Source organism: Cinclus cinclus, chromosome 4, assembly GCF_963662255.1.
Source record: "Cinclus cinclus chromosome 4, bCinCin1.1, whole genome shotgun sequence".
Lineage (NCBI taxonomy): Eukaryota > Metazoa > Chordata > Aves > Passeriformes > Cinclidae > Cinclus > Cinclus cinclus.
Window position 1 is genome coordinate 63,434,858 of NC_085049.1, and position 23,940 is coordinate 63,458,797.

General features: G+C 41.1%; 2 protein-coding genes across 2 annotated transcripts; one reads left to right on the forward strand and one right to left on the reverse strand.

Moving 5' to 3' along the window:
* Nucleotides 1–1,584: 1,584 nt before the first annotated feature.
* On the reverse strand, nt 1,585–2,328 carry LOC134043801 (uncharacterized). The gene has a single exon (XM_062492533.1). It carries the CDS (start codon nt 2,326–2,328, stop codon nt 1,585–1,587), a length of 744 nt encoding a protein of 247 aa, XP_062348517.1.
* Nucleotides 2,329–6,584: 4,256 nt separating this feature from the next.
* USP44 (ubiquitin specific peptidase 44) lies at nt 6,585–18,975 on the forward strand. Its single transcript, XM_062491432.1, has 5 exons — nt 6,585–8,603; nt 16,610–16,808; nt 17,275–17,383; nt 18,177–18,382; nt 18,776–18,975. Exons 1-5 carry the CDS (start codon nt 7,176–7,178, stop codon nt 18,973–18,975), a joined length of 2,142 nt encoding a protein of 713 aa, XP_062347416.1. The 5' UTR covers nt 6,585–7,175.
* Nucleotides 18,976–23,940: the final 4,965 nt, after the last annotated feature.

Genomic DNA, 23,940 nt, shown 5'->3' on the forward strand with positions numbered 1-23,940 from the left:
AGAAGAAACCGCTACTGTTAAAGACGGATATAGGAACTTGACAAAATAATTATTTGAAAATTGTTAAAGTTGGATTGCAACACCTAATATGCAAATATGCATATGCAACATGCATATGCATATGTATGCTCATGCAAATACATGGAATATATGGATATGCAAATATGTGGAATCACTAAACATGAACAATTCCCCTAAATATTTTTATTAGGCAACAGTATTTCTCACTTTATAGTTAGAACTTTGAAACAGATTTGAAGCCTGGTGACTTCAAATGTATACATTTTTTTAAAGAGCTTCTGAAAGTACCATGACAAAGTGACCCCGTGGACAAATGGAATTGTGCCTCTTGGCCACATCCTGCTAATACCATCTCAGCAGCCTCATCAGCAACAGAAAGAATGGGAATCCACTACTGGAGCAGAATTGAGGCAACCAGGGCCTGAAGATTTAAACGTTTAAACTGAAACACATTTTCTCTGATGACACAACTAGGAACACAGAAACAGATGTGAGAGATTTTGACGTTGTCATGAAAATATCCCAGTGCATAACGGATCCAAAAAAAAAAGGGAGGAGGAGGAATCTGAAATGCTCATGCTCTGCATCAAACCACTGCTTGTTTATTGTGACTGAGCGGCAACTCACACATCACAACTACATTTTGCAACAGCCAGCAGCACCACACACAGACTTTCTGAGCAGGTTCACATAAACCACAAGCCAGCCTGCTTCAGCATGGATGAAGAAAGTGATGCTGCCCAGTCAGGAGGGGGTTATCACCAGGCTCCTCTTGTCCCAAACACAGCCTGCCTGTACACAGGGCAGAGCAGAAGGCATTCAGAAGTGTAAATTAATTCAGATCTGGCAGAACTGGAAAGCAGATAAAACCAGTTGGCTGCACAACAGAAACATTAGTTCTAAAAGTATCAGCGTAAAGAGGCATCAAATTTAAAAACCAGGACACCTGCAGGACGTGAGTTTACAAGTCTTTTGCCTATTTAGGTATCTGTAATGAAACCTGAGACTGAAAAACTACTCAGTAAATGGGTAACGGGGACCTGATAAGAGATTGGGGTTTTTTATCACGTGAGCTGCCTTGCAGAAATTTCCACAAACAACGTGCACAGAGATACGAAGGAGTTTCAAGAGCTGAGATCGCCGGTGTGGCGTGTGACTGTTGGGTCCAGGCAGCGCCCAGGCCAGAGATGGCTCCTGGTGGCACCTTCGAGCCAGGGAGCCACCGGGCGAGGCCTGGGGCACAGGGCAGCGCCCACAGAGCTCCCGCTGTAAGGACGACGCCACCCATGACAAATCACGGGTGAAAATGTAGGAAGGGAATCTGGACACCCACTCCTGGGGGGCCCAAGACCTCGCTTCTTCCCGGCTGGGTACAGAGCCACCTGAGGGCAAACAGGTGCCCCGCGGGCAAGGCCCGGGGCGGCGGCAGCTCCTCGGGAACTGGCTCCCGACGGCCCCCGGCGCTCCCCGCTCGCCTTCCCGCGTCCGGCCCCGCGGGACCGGCCCGCTCGGCCCGGCGGGCGGGGGAGGTGGGAGGAGACGTGGGAAGGACTTCGGTTGCCACTACAAATCTGGTGACAGACCCGCCGCCGGCACATGGCGATGGGCAGGTGGGTGCGGGGCGGCGGCAGGGCCCGGGGCGGCCGTGGGGGTGAGGGTGCGGGTACTGGGCGAGCGCGGGGATGTTCGCGGCGCTCCCCCGCCACCGCCGCGCGTTTCCCCGCGGGCCCCCCCTGCCTGCCGCTGCGCTCCCCCGGGCGGGGGCGGCCCCGCGCGGCACTGACGTCGCGGAGGGGCCGCTCCGAGGCAGCGGCGGCTCGGGGCGCCCAAGATGGCGGCGGGTGAAGGGTGCGTGCGGGACCGGCGGGCGGGAGCGGCAGAGGCGCGGCGGCGCTGCCAGCCCGCCCAGGGCCGGCCTGAGGGGAGCAGGTGCCCCGCGGAGGGGAGCCCGGGGCGGGAGACACCGGCGCCTTTTCCCCGAGGAGGGACGGCAGCGGCGGCGCGGTGCCTGAGGAGGGGCACCTGAGGAGGAGGCGGGTCGAGGCGGGCGCGGCACGGCGTGGGGTCGTGGGGAGCGGGACCCTGGTATCGGGCACCCCCCCCCCCCCCCCCCGGGCAAGCAGGGGTTCTGCCGCGCTCGGCGTGCGGCGGGGGACCCCCGCATGGGGCCCGCTCCCTTAGACGTCCCTGAGGGGCCGAGAGGACGTCGAGGTGAGGGGGAGCGCGGGGAGGAGCAGTGGGCGGCGGTGAGCAGGGCCCGCTGCTCTCTACTCCTGCCCGTGTTGGCCAGAGGCGAAGTCGCGCCATGTCGCGGTGCGCCGGGACCGCCGGACCTGCGGGACCGGCCCCGCGGCACCGAGCCCTGGGCCAGCCCCGCCGGAGTGCCGGCGCTCGCAGGGGCTGTCAGAACAGGAGCTGTCAGAGCAGTCCGAGATGCTCGTTTTTCTGAACGGGATGAGCTGTCAAGTGTAACTTCAGATCAGTAGGAAGTGCCGTGTTTTTCGTGCTTGTGTGAAAGTGCTTCAAATCTGTACTGTTCCTTTGTCGTGAGGCCTCCACTGCAGGAAACGTGCGGTTATTTGCAGTAGTAGACATCGAATGTGAAGCTGTACCGCTGTCTGTGGTGTCTTGGGGTAAATGGCCACTTCTAGGCAGCGCACTGGATGTACATTCTTCAGCTTGGAAAAAAAAAATAGAGCAAAAAAAGTTAAATGGCGATCTGCACGGCTCTAAAGAAGGGAGACGGGGGGGGGGATTTCTTGTCAAAGGCTGTTCTGTTAGAAATCGGAAATATTTCACAAAATTCCTTTTGGAAGTGCTGCTTTGATTTGAAGTCTTAAATTGTTACGCCGGCAGGACTGTACTGCAGCTGGAAGTTACACACATAAATATTTCGTTGGACTGTTTTCTTAAAGATAATTTGTTTTAAAAAGCAACAAAGCAGTACATCTGCCTTCTAGTTGGTGTATTTGTTATCAAAAACTTTGAGTTAGGTACCCATGATCCCTGTGTTTTCAGATATTCAACAGGTACTTTGAGCCTGATGAAAATTAGTTTGCAAACAGTCATCTGATTTTAAAGCCAGAATATAAATGGGGCACAAGGGTGCGCGCACACACACACACACATGTGTAAACAGAATTGTAAAATTCTGTACTGCATTTCTAGTCTAATGTTTGAGACTTCTCATTTGTGTGTCAGGCAATTAATTACACGAGTAGTGACTAAAGGTAAAATACATAATTTTGTTTATAGTTACGTTTTATAAATTTATCAGCTGTGGAAATGACCCTTACATTGTTAAAATGTTGATTTTTCTTTTTTTATGGAACAGAAATAGAAGAAAATCCTCAATTTTCATGACTTCTAAGTTGGTTTTGGCATCAAGTACTTTTTCAGCTCATAAGTTACTCAAAAATGTACATTTTGCCAGCCATTCTTGAATGGAACAAAAGGAATGAGCATGTCAGTAAGGTTGAAATATGGTACAATAAAAAAAATTGCTGTTCTATATATCTTTGTTTCTAGCTTGTGAAACTTTGGTGCAAGAAAAAACTTCTGTGTATCTCTCTTTTTCCAGACAACTTAATACTTTCAATAGTGCTATTCCATATGCTAGTAGTTGTTATTTTGCTTACTACTTCAGCTCAGGTCTGTGGTAAGAGCACAGAGGGGGGCTTGATCTCTGAAGTGCTGGTCAACTAATTCAGAGTTTCTTTGTGTGTGTGCACAGAACTGAACCTCAGGAGAGAAGAATGCAGAAACCAGGGCTGAATAACTTCCTTTAGGGAATTTTAACATCAGAGCATTAGATTGTACTATTTTATTCCTGTTGCAGTTTTCAGGTGTGGGAATGAGTATGTAGTATTTTTCCTGTTTCTTCCACCATTATCTGTCATATCACTCCTGTTTTTACCCTGAGATTTTTTTGCCAAGTTTTAGTTCTAAGGTACAGTTTTTGAATGTTGTGGGTTGATGCAGTCTCAGTACTTCCAACATTCATAATGTCAGTGTGCTGCTTGACATTCATCTGAAGTTTTCTTGGTTTCACTTTTGTACTCCTAGCTTTTTTTGCAGTGTTTTCAGATATTGCTATCTTTTTTGACTAAACTGCATTTTGATTTCTTCTCTTTTTTTTTTCAAAGGAAGACTTCTCCCATGCCAAGATGTTTCCCCCCCCCCCCCCCCTCCCCCTTCCACCCTGTCTCTTTTCTCCACACATCGATGTAGGTGGGAAAATGTCATGCTGGCTTGGTTGCTGGTGGGGGATCTGGGGCTTTAGGTTTTTCTCTTCGAGGTGCTGATCTTGTGCTTTCGTAGAATTGTACTGCTTTTGCATGAAGAGCTTGAATATGCAGTCCTGATTTACACAGTGTCCAGAAATCAGTGGACTACTTTTGTCCTCAGTCCTTGCTTTGCTGAGGCATGCAAGCAGTTTTAGTCTTGAGAATGTTTTTAAAAGCGTGAAAAAAGTAATTTGATTATATAGCATTAAAAGAAAGGAAAAATAAGGCGCAGGGTTTGCACAGTGACTTTAACAAATCCAGAGAGAGTTGACCTGTCAGATTCCTCTGACTGACAGCATTGCTGTGTGTGACAGCCCTGTGGGGAGGCAGGGTTTAGTGTTCTTTTCTGGTCTGCTGGAAAAGGCTGTTACTAATATGTTATGTAGTAGAATCTATGTATGTTAGGCCAAAAACACCAAGAAGAGTCTTGTCCCTTAAAATTCTCTCTACCACATTTAATTATTGCAGCACACTTTACGTACATATTACAATTCTGAATTTTATCACTGTTACAGAAGTTCCACTTTGTTGTGGAAAAGAGGTTGTCTGACTAGAAGACATGTGATAATGCTGATGATCTTATTTATAAAGCAAACTTACCGTGCACAGCAATCTGTAGCAGAATTTAATTGGTAGCCCGCAGATAAGATTGCAGTTTAGAAGGAATGAATATTATGGGTGCAAGCAAGATGAGAAAGTTAAGCAACCATTACTTTTGTGATCTGTTGACCATGGCACACAAGAGATCTCGACCTCCCCTAATATGCTATGGCTGGCACTTGATCTGGGAGCTGCTGAATGGCCCCCTGGAGGTTGTGGTGCCTGAAGTTCTTTGGTGCCGTCCGTATGGACTGGAAACAACTCTTAGCCAGAATGAATGAGAGATTAATAGGAGCATGTGAAACTGTGTACAGTTTTTTAGTTTCTCTACAGCTGGTTCAAGCTTTTCTTCATTACAGAATAAATTCTATACAGCACATGCAATGCTGGGTGCTGACTATATGCTTTGAGAATTATTACAGCTCTTATGTTGGTATCTGTATTGTAACATTTTGAAACGCATTAGCCATGGGCCAAATAACCAAACAAAGCTATTTTTGGTTGAATCTTTTAATGACAGTTTTTATCAAAGTACCAGATGAAAATTAGAGCTTCTTTTCTTGCCAGCTGCAGCCTTTTACCTGTTTCCCTTCCTTAGTTGTGTCATGTCATTATACATTAGGATTCACTCCATCTGATGCTTATTTTACATTAACATCTGTTCTATATTGAGTAACCTATTCTTGTGTGTAGGACTGTAGAAATTGATAAATATTAGCATATTTAAGGCTAATAGCTGGAATACTTTTCTTTTTGTTCTATCCAGAGTTGTGTAAATCACTCCGTTTTGTAGTATGGCTTATGCTGTAAAGCTTAGAATCCAGGACCTCGATACTGTACAACCTAGGCCAGGTCCAGAGCATGTATTTGTAAGACCAAACTCATCTCACTTGGCATAGATTAAATATTTGACAGAACCTTGAACTCCTCAGGTGAATTAATTGTTTCATCTGGCAAGGGCTGCGCATAATGGTACTGGTGCTGTGTACTGGGCTCTTTGGCCCTTCTGGTCAGTGATGTGCTGGGCACAAATGCCCCAGATCAAATGTAATTACTCCCTGATGCATCATAGCACCATTATCATTTATCTATAGATGTTATATCTAAATGAGAGAGTCAAAGGAAATGGTAGAAATGAGAATGAATCACTGTCTCTTTAATTTTTTCTAATCAGAGACTGTTTTGGGTAAATGCACCTTATAGGAGGAAGCAAAAACAGCAGGTTTGAACAAATAGACGCAACCATACAAACTTAATAAAGGATATAAGCCAGTGGTAACCAATGATCTTTTGAAGACCTGGCTTAGAAAGTTTTTAGAAAGTTTGTGGTAACTGATGTAGATATCTCCTGTATTTGTCTTAAGAAATCAAGTTCTGCTTTGCCAAGTTAGGCTTTCAGAGGTGTTAGGATGACGTGTTAAAATGTAGGTATTTAAGATACATTATTGTAGAAATGGTATAGTGGAGTTTACTGAGCACAGAGGGGCAGTGATTTAATTAAAGGTGTGGATTAATTAAGGGTTTGAGTTGTATAAAGCCTCATTTGTCTGAATTGTTGGCACTGTGTAAACATAATAAATTTAAGTGAACTTTGCACTACTTCTGCACCTGTATGCTTAGGGGTAGAATTAATAGGAGAATTTTGGAATCACAGAATGGTGTGAATTGCAAGGGACCATAAAGATCCTGCAGTCCAATCCCCTGCCATGCACAGGGACACCTCCAATTAGACCCAGTTGTTTGAAAGTCCAATCCCACCTAGCCCTGAACAGTTCTCTGGATGGTGGCATCCAAGCCTTCTCTGAGCAGCCTTTCTCAATTGAAGTTGTGTTTGTATCCAAATTCTGTAACAGCATCTTGTAACAATATCAGTGTCCATTAATTAAAAAAAAAACAAAAAACCAGGCCTAAAATGTAGCTACTATACTTCAGTCCTGAACCACAAAGCATTGGGAATATAAACAGTGGTATGCAGGTAAGTTAGTGTGAACGTGGAACTGCTGTTGAAGGTGTTGTGTGTGTGTGTGTCGCTCCACATGACTGATTTCTTTTATGTGTTTGGTGGGACTCAGCTGGATGATGATAGTGTACCAAATTAATACTGAGATGAAGATCACTGACTCCCTCACTCCTGTGAAAGGGATACAGTTGGGTATTTATGAACTATAACTTTTTTTTTTTTTTTAGTTGCAGATTGAAATATCATGGACAGAAAATAGTTTGGATGATGTGTTTTGCCAGCATATCCCTGCAATTTCAGTTTTAACAATGGATAAGTGTAAGCACGTAGGACGTCTGCGCCTGGCCCAAGATCACTCCATTCTCAATCCTCAGAAATGGCATTGCATGGACTGCAATACTACGGAGTCCGTGTGGGCGTGCCTCAGCTGCTCTCATGTGGCCTGTGGAAGATACATTGAAGAACACGCACTAAAGCACTTTCAGGAGAGCAGCCACCCAGTGGCGTTGGAAGTAAACGAGCTGTATGTTTTCTGTTATCTCTGCGACGATTATGTTCTCAATGACAACGCAACTGGTGATTTAAAACTCTTGCGGAGTACCTTAAGTGCAATCAAGAGTCAAAACTATGACTGCACTACTCGAAGTGGGAGGACTTTGCGTTCTATGGGTACAAGTGATGATTCCTACCTTGCACACGGTGGTGCCCAAGCCATGCTTCGGAATGAAGATAGGATGTTCACAGCTCTCTGGCACCGACGGCGTGCGGTCCTTGGCAAAGTGTTCAGATCGTGGCTTGAGTTGACACCTACTGGAAAAAGGATTTTGGAAGAAGAAAGACGTCAAGAAGAAGCAGAGCTAAAAAAGGACAAAGCTAGGAAGAGAAGACAAGAACGAAAGCGTGAGCTGAAAGCAGAGATGGAAAAGATGCCTCCAAGAAAGAGCAGTCGTTTACAAAATCAGATTAGAATGTACTCAAAACCAGAGCCCCGCCCTCAAAAAACATCACAGAGCATGGCATTTTTGGCAGAGTTGAAAGAAACATATACCTCAGAAGAACTGAGATTGAAAAAAATAAGTGACTCTCCAATTAAACGAAGGCCTACGGTGACTCCTGGAGTAACAGGACTGAGAAATCTGGGAAACACGTGCTATATGAATTCTGTCCTGCAGGTATTAAGTCACTTACTTATTTTTCGAGAATGCTTTTTAAAGCTTGATCTCAACCAAACTCAGGAACTGCTGGCAACAGCAACCAGTGGTAAAACAAGATCTTCATCTAAACACCTGTCAATAGCTGCCTCAGCATTACGCGTGAACGAGAACCAAGAGAAAGTAAAGGGATCATACTCAATGAGGCGGCCTAGTTTATCCTCTGGATTAAGTGGAGGAGCATCAAAAAGTATGGAACTTATTCAGCCCAGGGAGCCCAGTTCAAAGCATATTTCTCTCTGTCATGAGTTGCATACTCTGTTCCAGGTTATGTGGTCTGGCAAGTGGGCACTAGTGTCTCCTTTTGCCATGCTTCATTCTGTGTGGAGACTAATTCCAGCCTTCAGAGGGTATGCCCAACAAGATGCTCAGGAATTTCTCTGTGAACTTTTGGATAAAGTACAGCAGGAACTGGAGACTACAGGGACCAGATACCCAGCTCTCATCCCTGCTTCTCAAAGAAAACTTATAAAGCAGGTTTTGAATGTGGTTAACAACATTTTTCATGGACAGCTATTAAGTCAGGTATGTTTTATGATTACTTTTTTAAAGATGTTTAATGATTTCTGGTTCTGGATTTACTCCAGTCAGGGACGGACATACTTCAAAGGTTTATACATTTATAACTATTGAGGGGGGAGATGGTGAGGACATACTACACAGTTTCAGAATAAATAGTACACAGTTTGAATAGAAGCCATCCTGTAAGCCGCCTGCTACCAAAAACCAGGCCATTCAAACCCAATATACCTGTTAATCATGAAAGTCTTAAATTTGTTATTTTAAAATACACCTTTCCACCTACTAAGAAATACTTGAATTTGCTGTTAAGCACCAACTCAGTCGAAGGAAAGAAGGATTTACAATTTTAAGCATCTGGCTTATCACTACTGTGCTACTAGATAAAAGGTGTTAAGGAAGGTGTTAATCTCATGTAAGTGGAAACTGATTAGGTAATGGATATCAGGATAATTTCACTAGGTAGCTTGAATTTGAGATTGATTACCAGTGAGTAATTGTATGTTGTGATTTTATGTATAGAAATACTAATACTTCTTTTCTATTGCAACACAAAGATACGGAAAGCTCTGTCAACACATGAACCAAATTTGTGGTGTGGAGGCAATGGTGGTTTTCCTTCTTTCTGCATGACCACTTTTTTTTTTCCTACTTCTCAGCTCCCTGTTAAGTATTTCAGTGTGTTCGATGCTATTATGCATATCCCAACAGTGTGTGTGTACAAATGTCTGCATACTGACTGAACAAACAAATGCTTGTTTCTGTTGAATTAATCTGAAAACTAACCACATTGCAGCAGGAACAAAAGTTGGGAAATTCCTGGCTCCTGGAATGGATCAGTAGTATACATGAATATGTTACTGAGGGAATGTGGAAGCGTTTGATGAATTTTGTGTGTAAGGGAAAGGCTTAGCACAAAAATGTCTGTTCCTGGTATTCTGACTATTTGATTGATGGTTTAATGTTTTACTATATAAAACTGGAAAAATCTAAGAGTTTTTTAACTAAGGTAGGATTATTTACTGCTATGATACCTGTAAACTTCATAGGAAGGTAACAGGGTTGTTTGCAGCATATGTCAGCCCTCAGTTATTTTAGGTTTTGTGAAACTGCTGGAAACTGTTAGATTTAACAATAAAACTCCATCACTAGCTACCTTCTATCTGGCACAGTGTACAAGCACTTCTGTGGCATACTTCCTTTCCTTGGGTAGTACCTATCTAGTATCAGTGTTGCACAACTCTAAGTGTTTAGTATATTATGTCATTAAAGAGCTTTTGTTTGAAAATTCCATTCCTCTCCAAAATAGCAATTTTGTCAGCAAAATTAAGTAACTTTATAGGAATTCTGACAAGGTTTGAATCCTCCTTACAGGATTCATTGCTGTGGTAAGAATTTTCAAGCCTCTAAAGCAGCAGCATTTCTTCTAACAGCGTTTCAGTAATAACTACTTTCACATATTTTTAGCTTTATGTGAAGAGGTTTGTGACTGGTAACCCTCCCACCTTCCTGAGACCAGGAGGGGAGTAGTGAGAATTCACTAATGAGGAGACTAAAACAAGCAAACAAACAAACAAACAAAAATACAAAACAAAAAAACCTCCTATTTTCCACACTATTGAGTAAAATAGAAAGGGAATTAAGTAGCTTTGAGGTATCCTGTGACTTCTGTGACTCCATACAGTTCTTGCTGCAGCTGCTCCATGTCTGTGTGCAGAATACAGTTTTGATGAACTCAAGAATGCCTGAAGTGAGAGGAACAAGGAAAAGATCATTGAGGCTGTTAACTCGTAATTTCTCCCTGGCTCATTAGGCAGTTCCCACGGACTGTTCAACACGTTACCCCTCCCAGTGTTCCCTTTATCTTTTGCCACTGCTTTTTTTTTTTTTTTTTTTAGTTTAGTCTTCACTTCTGGTTTTGAACATGATAAATATTGTAAGGAAAAGGTAGCCCTGAAGATTTATTCTGTGTAGAACATGTTTCAGGTCATCTTAATGATTTAGTCCCTGGTGTTTGCACATGGAAAGATGGACTTTAAAAATTCTGTTATGCAGTTGTTTTCCTTTCCTCAGTAAGATTCCTACATCATGATTTCACTCGGCATTTGTCAGAACTGCTTTAATTAAATTAACAAAAAAGGCAAGAAAACAGCCATGCAGGGCTGAAAAAAAACCCCAAACTTCTTGCTATGTCATCGCATCTTGGACAGTGTTAGCTCTTAAAAGCAAGGAGTGAATGTTTGGTCCTTACAGCCTTAGCTTTATCTACCGGCAAGATAAAGTGATACTGTGATAAATAAAGTAATAAAAATAAATTAATATGCAATACTGTGACAGTACTACAGTTTCTAGAAGATAGTTGGAATTGTTCTCAGCTGCCCTTATTAAAAACAAGACAGGATTTTGGTCTAGCATTTTAAGTTACATCTTACTTCATTGAAAAAGGGGAATTGGGAAGCGTGCTTCTGTGTGCTGTTGCCTTCTGTTTTAGAGCCCCTAAAATGTTACTATATTTAGTGGTCCGTTTTACAGAAAATACAAGTTCAATATACTTGTTTCTGTGAGATACTCAAGTGCCATGAAGTCGATCTCCCTGACCTTCAAACCTCAGTAATACTATGAACTACTCTTGATAAAGAAGTACACAGAGGATCCCTTACAGTGCTGATAAACTCTGTGTTCACTTAGGTATCACATTACTTCACATGTGCAGCTAAAGTTTTTCCCCCCTTCTTCTAGTTCAAACTTAACTTGAAGGGAAGTTATAATCCTGAGTTTGCCATCAGTCTGTTGCTATTGAAATGCCTGGTTCAGCACTAACTGAATTTAGGATATACGATTAAGAAAGATCAAGAAAGCAGAGAACTGAGTGTTTGAGAATCTTATGCAGATTACTTTTTGGTAACTAGAAGAGGTTTTGGGTGATGTCAAAACAACTGAATGTTTTATGAGGTAGTTGTTTTTGTTTTGCTCTGTTCTCAGCTGATTTAAAGTAAGCTGTCTTCATCTGCTCCTTGAAATATTTTACTATTTTATGGAGTACTAGACTAGGTAATGGGTAACTCCAGGAGTAGCATGAGCAAATTGCCTCTAGTTTTCTGTTTTATATTCATTCTACTACCCATTTTAGGATTTCAGCTTTTCACATTGTAGTACTGTGAAACTGCAATACCCGGTACATCTAAGAGAAGTAAAGATCTGCATTGTAGGTGCAAAACCCTTCTGCTCTGTTCTGTCTTTTCACATGCTAGTCTTCCTGCAGCGATTGTCTGGAGAAAGTGGCTCTCAAATCCCTTGGCACCCTGAGGAGATCCCAATATATCTATTGAAATTCTAGTTGTTTTCAGTCCCTCAGTGCTTGTACTCTTGTGGAAGGTACTTACTGTCTCCTGTCCTCAGTCCTTCAATGGGAAAGGAGAAACTACTGTGCTATGAACTCATGTGGCAGTAGCTAGCTCACAGATCTCTAAAGTACACTTCAAGAACTCAAATAAGTTAGCTGTAGTCTCAAGAGTTTTTTGGCTTGTGTTTTTTTAAATGCTACCAACTAAATAGCACAGTATGCAACAATTTTTAAAGTATCTTTATTTCAATTTTGTCCATATTAAGCAGGGAAGGGGAAAGGCGCCTTTCTAAAAATCCAGAAATTGAAATAATTTTATTGTGTGCCACATGTACTCAGAAATCACATGAGCACAAATTCTCATACAAAGATAAAATCCACCTTGAGCTTCTTTCTCCAGGCTGAACAGTCCCAGCTCTCTTAGCCTTTCCTCATAGGTCAGATGTCTCCAAGACCTTTCATCATCTTCCTGGCCCTTTTGTGGACTCCATCCAGCATATCCACGTTGAGCACTGGGCCCAGCACTTCAGTTATGTGGGAGCTGAGGAGAGGGCAGGGATCACCTGCCTGGACCTGCTGGTGATGCTCTGCCAAGTGCAGCTCCAGAGGCCATTGGCTTCCTTTGCCATAAGGGTACATTACTGGCTCACCAGGTCATTCTCTTCCCCCCCAGCCTGTTCTGGTGCCTGGGTGATTCCTGCGGTGTTTCCTTTTGTAGAGTTGCATAAGATTCCTCTTGTCCCATTTCCTGGCCCTGTCCCATTCCTGCTGGGTGGCAGTGCCCCCAGCAACCTACCAGCCACCCTGCCTGCTTTGTGTCATCTGCAGACTTCTCAGAGTTCAGAAAAATTGGCTCCAGTAATTTTTATAGCAGTCCGTGGTAGGAACTAGCTTTTAGGCATGCTTAAAACTTCCTAAGCAGTTTGGTTACTTGCTGATAATTTTTAAGATGGAATCTGAGCAAAATGCTTCCCACTGCTTCTGCTCAGTATGGCAGAATAACAGCATGTAGTGATCAGAGAATATGCCAAGTCTCAAGAAGTGAAGTAGGTTCTTACCAGTGTAGTATGTAAACTATGCTTAAAACATATTTCAGGACAGATTGTCTGAGAAAAGGGGAAATGTGATTTTTGAGTTGTTTGAAAGCCTTCAGTTTTGGGTAGTATGCTGTGCGTTAGAGTTTGGGGGATAATGCTGAGTGTGATCCATGTACTGCTGGGTATTAAGTCTCCCACTGAATAGATTGTTAAAAAGACAAGAACTTCAGGCAGGTAATGGGATGATTTGCACTTAAATCAGCTGATGTCATGTATACTGATTTCTGTATTTTGGTGTTAGTCTTTGTGTTTTCATGTTTAGCCTGACCTACAAAATGATTGTCCAGTTGTTTTCCAACTAGACGAAAGTAAGATTTAAAATCAGTCTATAAGAGGCCATTGAATCACAGACCACAGTTAGATGTGGTTATGCTTTATGTTGTTCTGCTAAATAGATACAGAAAAATTTTGATGCTGCTATATGCTTATGACTACAAAGTTCAGTTGTTTCCTTTTTTTGCTGTCATATGAATTTGGCATTGTAGCTGTATTCCAGAGATCCCCTTCAACTTCAATTACTTTTCTGTGCAAAAATTGAGTTACTAATCATTATATGTATATGTCTCATCTAGTGAAAGCACAAAAATGAGACTGGCTATTTTACTCTTAAAAACAATAAAGATAAAAAAGAGTTAGGGCAGAGGTGGTGAAGAGTTTTCCTCCATGCAAGTGCTGGGAGCATAGGCAAAACAGTTGATGATGGAGTTGGCTTTTACTGCAGCAATATGTTAACTATTTTCTTTGGCTGCATTTACACTGAATGCCATCCAGGGCAGTGGCTGTCTGTCACGTTTTTGTGGCCACAATGATGCTTGTCTGAGTAGTCTCCGTGCTTAGCTTGAATCAAGCAATTTGATCCAGCTCTTTTCAGTCTGGCCTTTGGCCCATGATTGAATACTAAGCTTTAACCAAACAATTGTATTTAGTACCCATGTTTCAAGGCATGAGAGGGTGGTCAGGGCAGAACATAAGGTAGATATTTCAGACTAGCTAAAATCTGTAATTTATTTTGCTCTAACGTGAACTTCTCATTTGCTTTGCTATAAATGACAGCATTAAAGCTTCCTATCATAGCAATTTTGAATTATAATGGGAAAGTGGAACCAAACTCAGAATTTATAATCATAAAGATAGACATCACTAACCAGATTGCTAGAGTAGACTCACTTCCCTATGACTGATGTGCATACTTACGCTGTACATAGTTACACTGGACAAATGCTTAAAGTTTTTGCCCTTTGAGTTCATGTTTGGGGTTCTTTTTGTTTTGTGTTTTATAAAATCTCATCTCACTCAACCAACTTTTGAACAGTTTTTCCAGTTTCTGCCCCTCTCATGGAGAAAGAAAATCTGGGTTGCACTGTGTGAATGATAATGGAGTATGAGATAAAGGGGTCCCATTTAGGACAGAAAGAAGAGTGATGGGAATGTCATGAAGCCAATGCCAATGGACAGGCCAGCGCAGATGGATTCCACAGAAGGCTGGGAATCCTCCTGCTTTTTGAGTAATCCAGTTGGTAAGCACAGTCCTGGCTAAGAAAAATCCTTCCACACTTGCTGCAGCCGTGCTTGGCTGTCCTTTCCCACCACATCCAGGAGCAGCAGGGAGCTCACAGGGGCTGGTGGGGTTGGGGCACTTGCTCTCGGGTGTGTCAGGTTACCGTGCTATTGGCAACTACATAAATCCCAGAGTTTTAACTCTGCTGCAGTGAGGACGGGCTTGGATTTGAGGAAGTGCAGCTGTGTATCAGTACAGGGTTTTGTCCCCACAAATCAGCCTTGCTCACAGTTGCATGACGAGAGGAGAAGCAGATTTATGGTATCTATTTGTGTTCTTCAGGTTTTTTGACTGGCAAAAAGTTGGAAGCTGCATCTATTATTATCTTCTTTTTCTCTGGGATAGTACTCATCAGCTAGTTGGGAAAGAAGATTTTAACCTAGATTATTAATATAATACAATAAATTATATTAACGCAGAATGTGTTAAAATTATTTGTATTAAGGTCACGTGTGTTCTACATCCTGAGCTCCTTAATCTTAAGTGTGCATTCATGTGCAACAAATTCTTAAGTAACTCATCAATTAAATAAACTTTTGGCCCAACAAAAGTACACATTTGTACATCAGAAATTTATTAATCATGCTGGGTTTAAGCTGGAGTGTGGTTGAACTGTGGCCAAACATACCATTTTGTCTCCCATGTCTAGATTTCAGCTCTGAATTGCTAATAATTTGTGGCTTTGAAACGTTGCCAGATGTTAGCACTTATTAAAGATGCTCCTGACAGTGTATATTAAAACAGAAGAATCTCCTTTTTTCTGCCATGCCAGTTTAAAGTTTTGTTTTCTAAGAACATGGCAGTGGCATTTTCATCTTAGAACTTAAAGCAGTTATTGGCTTTCCTAGTTGCACTGCCAAATGTTCATGCTGGGACACAAATTCACATGTGCACTAGGTGGCTAATGCAGAGATGAACTGTTGCAGCTACCAAGTGCAGTTACAAGAACACCTAGGAGGAAGATGCCATGAGCTAACAGATAGGTCCTTATATAAATAATCATGAAATACCAAAGCAGGGTGAATAATTACCTAACCTTCAGAGGAAAACAAAGGAGCATCTGAACAAAACCGAGTGTACTTTCACCCTTGTGTAGGCTTACTAACCAAACTGAAGGGAACTACACTGAACTGGTGTAGAACAGCAGCAGCATAAAGGGGTCCCTGTGAAATAACAATCTGTGGATGTCACATGATTTTTCATTCCATTATTATTTTATCTTTGTGTTAGCTGTTCCAAACAACTTGTGGTATTTTCCTAAATAGGAAGCATGCAACACCTCATGTGTTGTCTTTCCAGCTTAGAAGAGCTACTGCTTTTAACTTATTTTCTTAAGTATTGAATGTTACAATGAATTAATTGTGTCCTGCTGTAGTATTTGCATTTTCCAGGTTGACTCACTTCACGTCTCTACATTTTATTTATGTTGTCTTACTGCTTGTCCTTTCCCTAGTGTGACGGTGGAACCACTTACTGAAAGAAGAAATAAATTATTTTTACCTGTTAATTTTTCTTTGAAGAAGTGTGCTTCCTAATCCAGGCTTCCCTGGAAGACTTACAAAGTAAGAAGGATATGACTTTAAAATCCCCAGCTGTTCCTTTTTGTTTGTTTTTGTTTTTCTTTTGTGTGTGTATGTTTTTTATTAATTTTGATTTATTTTTAAATTAACCTATATTGCAATTTCTCATGTAAATTTTCCTTTTGGAGAAAAGACTCCTGAGACTTCACCAGCTGCTTTCTTTTGGATGGTCCCAGACAGAACATTTTGACACTGTTTTTGTTTCTCAGTAAAACATAAGAACACTTACTTGTTTGTGATAATAGTTTTGGACATGCTGCTTCAGAGAAAGGAAATTAGGTGTATCATCTCTGTTGTTAAATGACTTTGTCTTGTCTTTGGTTACCCTTGGTTATCTCTAGGAAGAATAATCTCTTTTTAGAGCTATGTTATGGTATATGTTTAGCAAAGTGCATTTTTGAGTGTAAGCAGCTGGCGAAATACCTTTTTTACAGGTTACATGTCTCGCCTGTGACAATAAATCAAATACCATAGAACCTTTCTGGGACCTGTCCCTGGAATTTCCCGAGAGGTATCACTGCAATGGCAAGGAGATGTCGTCTCAGTATCCATGTCTGCTGACAGAAATGCTGGCCAAGTTTACAGAAACTGAAGCTTTGGAAGGAAAGATATATGCATGTGATCAGTGCAACAGTGAGTAAAGGCAGTATGTACTCATGCATATGTTCTCTGTGTAAATTATAAGCTGACAGTGCAAGTATAGAAGTCTTAAAAGTGTATTGCAAAGACCACCTTCTGTGCCCTGTGTGGTCACTTGACAGCTGTTACTTGCCCCCTAGAAGATTCAGTTGTTTAAAAGGTGTTTTGAAGTGTGATGCTTCCTTGGATACAGCCTCATGACACCCTAATGGGGTTTCTAGTACTCCCAGCTGAAGAAGCCATCACCTTTTTAAATTAAGGTGACTAATGTAAGTGACCACAAGTATTTTTTACTTGCATCATAAAATAATCCTTGCAAAACGGCTCTCAGAGCGTATCCTTTTTAAGGAGGCATGTACCCTAGATATTTAGGTCCACAGAAATTCTGTGGATAAATCTTAGACTGAAATACAAAGCTGTTACCAAGATTTGTATTGTGTAACTGTGTGTTTGACCTCAGCAAAACGAAGGAAGTTTTCTTCTAAACCAGTTATACTCACAGAAGCTCAGAAGCAGCTTATGGTGTGTCGGCTACCTCAGGTTCTCAGATTACACCTTAAACGGTTTAGGTAAGTAGTACCACAACAAAAAGTGTTGCAAACTGACAGATTCAGTCTTGCTCTACGTTGCTTAGGATCAATGTTTTTCAGCATCAGTTTCATTTCCCTTTACTAGTATGGTGAGAAATAGTTACTAGAAACTTCTTTTTCTTGTTCACTTGAAACATCAGTAAGATACATTGTTATAAGTAGGGAATTCACTTTTTGGATTTCAGATACTTGCTGTTTTAGTACCAAAAATATTTCACCCTTGTTTTCAGTCAAAACCTACTAACCTTGCTCTGAACTCTATTAGTAAAAATTGATCTTGTGATGTGTTGAGGTAGAGTAGGATGCTTATAATCACCAATGCACAATCCTGGACTGTATTCAGTCAAAGTCTCAGATAACCTTCCTATATTCAAATGCATAAATACATTTAGCCTCAGAGTAGGGAAGTGGACACTGCATCTCTGTGAAGTCGTAGCCCAACATCAGTACCCTTGTACAAAGGAAGCTGAAAATGAGATAGAATAAATGAGAAATACCAAAGAGGTATAATGGGTGGGAAATACTTCCTATTCACCACTGCACAGATCTTAACATGGATGTTTCAGAAGATGAGAATGGTAGGTACCATAGACACATGTAAAAGGCCTTGAAATAAAGAAGTGAAAGAGGAAGCCCAGAGAAAAAAAGCCTGGCATTTATTTTGTGCACAGAATAGTAATGAAAATATTATGTTCTGTTCAAACATAATTCAGAGTGCTGTGCTCCTTCTTTAAAAAAAACCTGTAAGTTTTCCTTTGATTTAACTTTCCAGGTGGTCAGGACGCAATCACCGTGAGAAGATTGGTGTACATGTTAGTTTTGATCAAATGCTAAACATGGAGCCTTATTGCTGCAGGGAATCCCTCAAATCTCTCCTGCCCGACTGCTTCATCTATGACTTGTCTGCTGTGGTAATGCATCACGGGAAAGGATTTGGCTCAGGGCACTACACTGCCTACTGCTACAATTCCGAAGGAGGTAGGAACCAGCTGGGAAATGAGCAGTGAGGGGGAAAGGGTTGTTCCTAACTCTAAACTGATACAATGGCTGTCTTTTCTCAAAAGCAAAAGGGAATCAATTGTAGCTGATCTTCCTGGAATGGGAAGTGCAGCTCTGTAGACCAACAGTTCTGGTTTTTTATTGCCTTGTCAAATGTGTTCTAGCTAGAAGCTGTCTTGTAAATGTGAGGAGGCTAGGCTGGGCTTTTAAAACATTTTAAAACATTGATCTGATAAACCAGATCAACTGAAAGTTTTTACTATTTGTACACAACACGTTAAATGGGACCAAACATTAATTAATTATTAAATATGATTACTTGAAATCAGTGTCCTGATGACATTTTTTTTCTGGTGTATTCCCTTATTATAGGATTTTGGGTACACTGCAATGATTCAAAACTCAACATGTGCACTATGGAAGAAGTATGCAAAGCTCAAGCCTACATTTTGTTTTACAGCCAACGACTTACTCAGGCAAATGGACATGGTAGAGTCCCCTGTCCTAGCACAGCTGAAAGTCAGCAGCACACAGAATTAGCTGGCTGTTCCACGGACAACAGTAGCAGCTAATCCAAAGCCAGTTAACCGTGTACATGTTAAAGGTTTAAATTGTCGTAACTATGTATTTTTAAAAGGAAGTACTTTTTGTACTTTTTCAATGTTTATATAGTTTCGTATTAGTTGAAGTACTCTTTACAATGGTTAGCAAAAGTTTTTATTGACAATAAGTAACGTTCTAAGTACCTAGAATTTCAATACAGCTATTTTTTTAAGGAAGAGATTGCTATGTGCATTTAAATTTACCTCAGGCTATTTTTTTAAGCTGGTTTTGTATTTTGATAATATTTTTGAATTGGTTTAGAGAATTTACTTCAGTGGGCAACTGATATTTTTCTGGTTAATTTTCTGTATATGCTTGTGTACATTTTATAGTATAGTTCTAATGATACCATGATTCTTACTGTCTTGCAGGAATTGCTACTAGGTCTTAGAATACTGACATTCACCAGCAAGGAATGTTAAAACATGTCAGATAGTAACTAAATTTTTGTAGGCAACTTTCTTTGAAATTATTTTGCAAGATTGAAGGGCTATAGAAAAGATACACTGATAGAATTTCTTAAAATCTGAACTTGAGGAAATAGAGCACAAAGTTATTTTCTTGTAAGTATGTAAGAGGAGTGTTTAATAACACAAGAATGTATCTTTACCAAGACTTGCATGTTTTAGCCTTAACAAACCTGACAACTTAAAGCTCAAGTGCCAAATTCAAAGTAATTTAACAACTAGGGGCTTTTTTAATTCCAAAATTTTGAAAAGTTTTCTTAAACAAGTAAAACCTCAGTAACCCCCCAACAATAAAACCACACTCACTCACCCCACTGTCATTGCTACAAGAACATTAGCATCCCTTTTCTGAATTGGACCAGCTTACTTTAAGCTCTAGCAGGCATTGTGTGTCCCAGTCATCTCTGAACAAACAGCTGATGAAAAGCAGCTGCAATGTTCGCATGAAAGCATTTTCAGTCTGGTTTCATTATCCACAACTGCTGTACCTTATACTACATGGTCCTACCACTAGCATTAACAGAACTGTGCAGTGAGGAGAATTTAACAAGCAGGAATATCAATCCTCCACTTACAGTAGTTAATGCCAATTAAATTTTAATTGTGAAGTTATTTTGTGTAAGTCCTATGCAAATTGTTACCTCATCTTCTGCGAAGTTTATACCTCAATAAAATGCCTTGATATGGACAGAAAAGTGTGTGTGTGTACTGGAATCAATTCCTACATTATCATTAAATTTTTAAAAATTATTTGTAGATTTTATCTGATGGGTTAAGGCATCAACTACACAACTGCTTTGGCCATCTGTCAGTGATTTACCAGCTGGTTTTATTAATGACTTCTGCTATCATTTCTGTTTCTGAAGGATGCTGTATTGTAGCAAGCATATAGCAGCCTCAGATCTCAAACTTCTTCTATTGTGCTCATCTTAATTAATTGTGAAAAACAGTTCATGTTTTGGTTTGGGGAAGTTTTTGGTGGGTTGGGTTTTATGTTTTATTTATGTTTTTCTTTTTTTAGCCAGAAGCCACGTGCTGAGGTGAGTGATCAGACAAATGCACTTGTTATGGCTTTTCAGTCTTTCAAATACTTTCCTCTGCTGTCCTTGCTGGTGAGGAAATGAATGTAATTTAAACACTTTTTCCTACTTACAAATAGTGCAGAAAATTTGCCTTTCAGGCTTCTGATACTTTTTCTTCCTCCAAGCACATCTCTTAGGAGATCCATAGGGGTCTTCAGAGACTGTCTTTGTATGTGTAAGAGAGCAATTTGGGTGTGAGAGTTCATTAGTCTCAATCTTCACTATTGAGCACATACTCAGTCCCTTAGAAGGACTCTTACCCTACCATCTTTACTAGAATGATTGCCCAGGCTGTTATTCCAGCTATTCCCCTGCATTGCAGTATAGATGGTTAAGTCTCAAGGCTTTCTCTGAAAGACATCATTAGCTCTGCAAAAGCAATTCAGATTTCTTCCCATTGCTGCTCTTGGGTAGAACAAGAGAAGGGGAGGCGAAGGAGCTCTAGTCCTCTTAATCAAGGCAGTGGGGAGGGTAGAGATGATTAGTGCAGTCCACCACAAGGCTGGGCTAATTCAGGTGTTCTTCACAGCTTCTTCTTCCATTCTCAATACTTAGCTAGTTCAGGTAATGGGCTCTTCAGCCTTTAACAGATTAAGGCTGCTGACCTCCTTTGCCATAAGAGCATATTATTGGCACATGGACAGCTTCTACCCCCAGGCCTTCTTGGGGCAGCTGCATCCCACCCAGCCTATGATTCCTGCCCAGGAGCAGGAGTGGTGATTCCCCTTGTAGAGCTGCATAAGGTTCCTCTTGTCTCATTTCCTGGGCCTGTCATGCTCCCCTTGTGTGGCAGTGCCCCCAGCTGGCTTACTAGCCACTCCTGCTTTGTGGCATCTGCAAATTTGCTGAGACATCCCAGGTGGTGATTGATCTCTTCATCCTGACAGCACATGCCTTCACTTTTCTCTAGTGGCAGAGAAGGTTTCTGCAGAGCCCTCTCCCATTTAAGGGATTCAGAGATTTAGCCTTACTGAAAGAACAAAAAAAAGTACTTTCAAAAACTGGGGACACAGGCACTTCCAAAACAACTAGGTAAAAAATTTACTGTTCATTTGAACTGCTGACTACCCTACAGGCTTTTTCCTAGAGGCCAGTTCCTTTGTTAAAGAAGGGAGATGTAAACATCAGTAGAAATGCAAAGCAAAGCTAAAATGAGTATGACTTTTGAGTTATAAGAATTGGGTGCCTGTCATGGCAAAAACACAAGTCAAAAATGATAAGAGTCACAGCAGAGTTATCTGTTTTTTCTTTTACTTTAAAAATACTGAAACATTCAAAATTATGAAAACAGAAAAGCCTCTTGAATCCTCATAGAAAAAAAGCTATGTATAATTTATAATCATATTTAAAAAGTATAACCTGCTTCAAAGTATGCCATGCTTTTCTCAAGCTACATGGCCTTTAATCTCTAAACACACCTTCATGGAAGTGTTTAGACTGAGGAAAATATACTGCCCATCTCCCAGTCTGGACAGCTGACTCATGTTCCACAGAAGGCCAAGTATGAACAGTGCATAATCCTGGGAAATGAAGAACAATGAAAAGCCTTACTCTTTTTTTTTTTTTTTTTAAGAAAGTAGAACTTCCTCTATCTCCACAAAAAAACCAAAATAAGTTCCAGTTATGTTTACACATACCATCTGTGTTTTTGTTCTGAAATACAAGTAGCATTTTGACAGACTGAAGCAAACATGACACAACCACATAGAAAGATGCAGCAGCAGTTTTCATGCTAGAACAGGAACTCCACTTGCCTCCCCACATGCCCTATTTCAGCCTCCTCTTTGAAACGTTCTTATACTCACCCAGCTGTGTTGTACTCACCAGACCTGTCTTACCCACACCTGAGAAGCATGGTAGTTGAGTCTAAAATTAGGAAAATCTTAGGCCATGCCTTCCCTAAAAGGACACGTCACTCAGGGTCAAGCTGTACAAGCTCTAATGATGTGTCACACAAGAGCTGTGTGAAAGAAAAACCCTGCCAAGTAGCTTTTTGAATTCTGGCTCCTAATAATTTCTACAAAAACTATCACCCTTTCTGGTGCTGCATGTAAAAGGAACAAGATAACCCCATCTTCTGGGTGTCTGAAAACAGACTTCAACATCTGGCTCAAAAGTCTTTTGGCAAACTTTTGTCAAGTGACAAAGAGAACATAGTTCACTTACCAGACAGCACAGCCAGGACTTTCAACATAGCAACAGGAAAAGGCAGCCTGAAGAGCATGAAAGCAGTAGGGAATTAATTTATTTTAAGCAGATAGAAATAGGACTTGCCTTTTATACTGCTGGGCAGGAGGATGCACTTGTATTCAGATACACCCAGTTCAATGAATGGGCAGTAATCATCATGCTCTACAAGTAATCTTCGGAGTAATTTCCCCTGCAACTTGTTACACATTATTACCAGTTTCCACATGTGAACTAACAAAGAGCCAACAAGTTAAAAAGTTGAGGCCATAGTCCAAACTAGATCTGCTAGTCTGGGTCTATAACATTCAGGTAAAAAAACAAAAACAAACCAAAACCAAAAAAACCAAGGGAAAAAAACCACATCAATCTGTAAAACCAAATGGTTCTAAAGTGACCATCAGTGAAGTTAAGAAAGTCTTAAGCTGTAGAAACAGTACCAAGTCCCACTGAGCTACTACTAAACAGGCACCCTCTAGAGAGAAAAGTCTGGAAATTGCCAATAAGCAGGCGAGAATTGAAACAGATTTGTCTTGCTTGTTTCTAGCAGACTTGGTACAAAAATAGGTGAGCTGGAATCCGCAAGAATCTGCTTGTATCACATCAAGAAGTGCGGAAGAGTATGCTCTTGTTGGCATAAATAAAAATAGCAGCAGCAATGTACCCAGCAACTCCACTCACCACAGATTCTTTCCAGTGCCAGCTTTCACTTTGCAATGCACAAGCACCTACACTAGCTGCTGTTTCTTGGGAAGCTGAGACACACATAACCACACAGCTGCATAAATTAAAATTCATTGCTAGGATGCCAAGATTCCCAAACAGCAACAGCAGAAATACACATTTCAGTATCCCATTTCTGCAAGTTCAAACAGTACCAAATTTAAAAAATACTTGTAATTGGGAAAAAAACCCCACCAGTGTCTATTACTATTAAACTGTAGGCAGTACATGACACTGCTCCCCTGTAAACTGCAGCTCACATAATCAAGTTTGAAAGGACAAAAACCAGCTTTTACCCAAAGACAGGAGAGAACTGGTATTTCTAAGCTAACATGAACTCTTCTACAGAGACAGGCTGTGACTATAAAGGAGCAGGTGAAGTGTCTTGTTTCCTAAACATTTAAGGCACTGTTACTGACCTACTAACAGCTGTCATCTTTATCACCAGTACCTACTGAAAATTTTAAAATGCAAG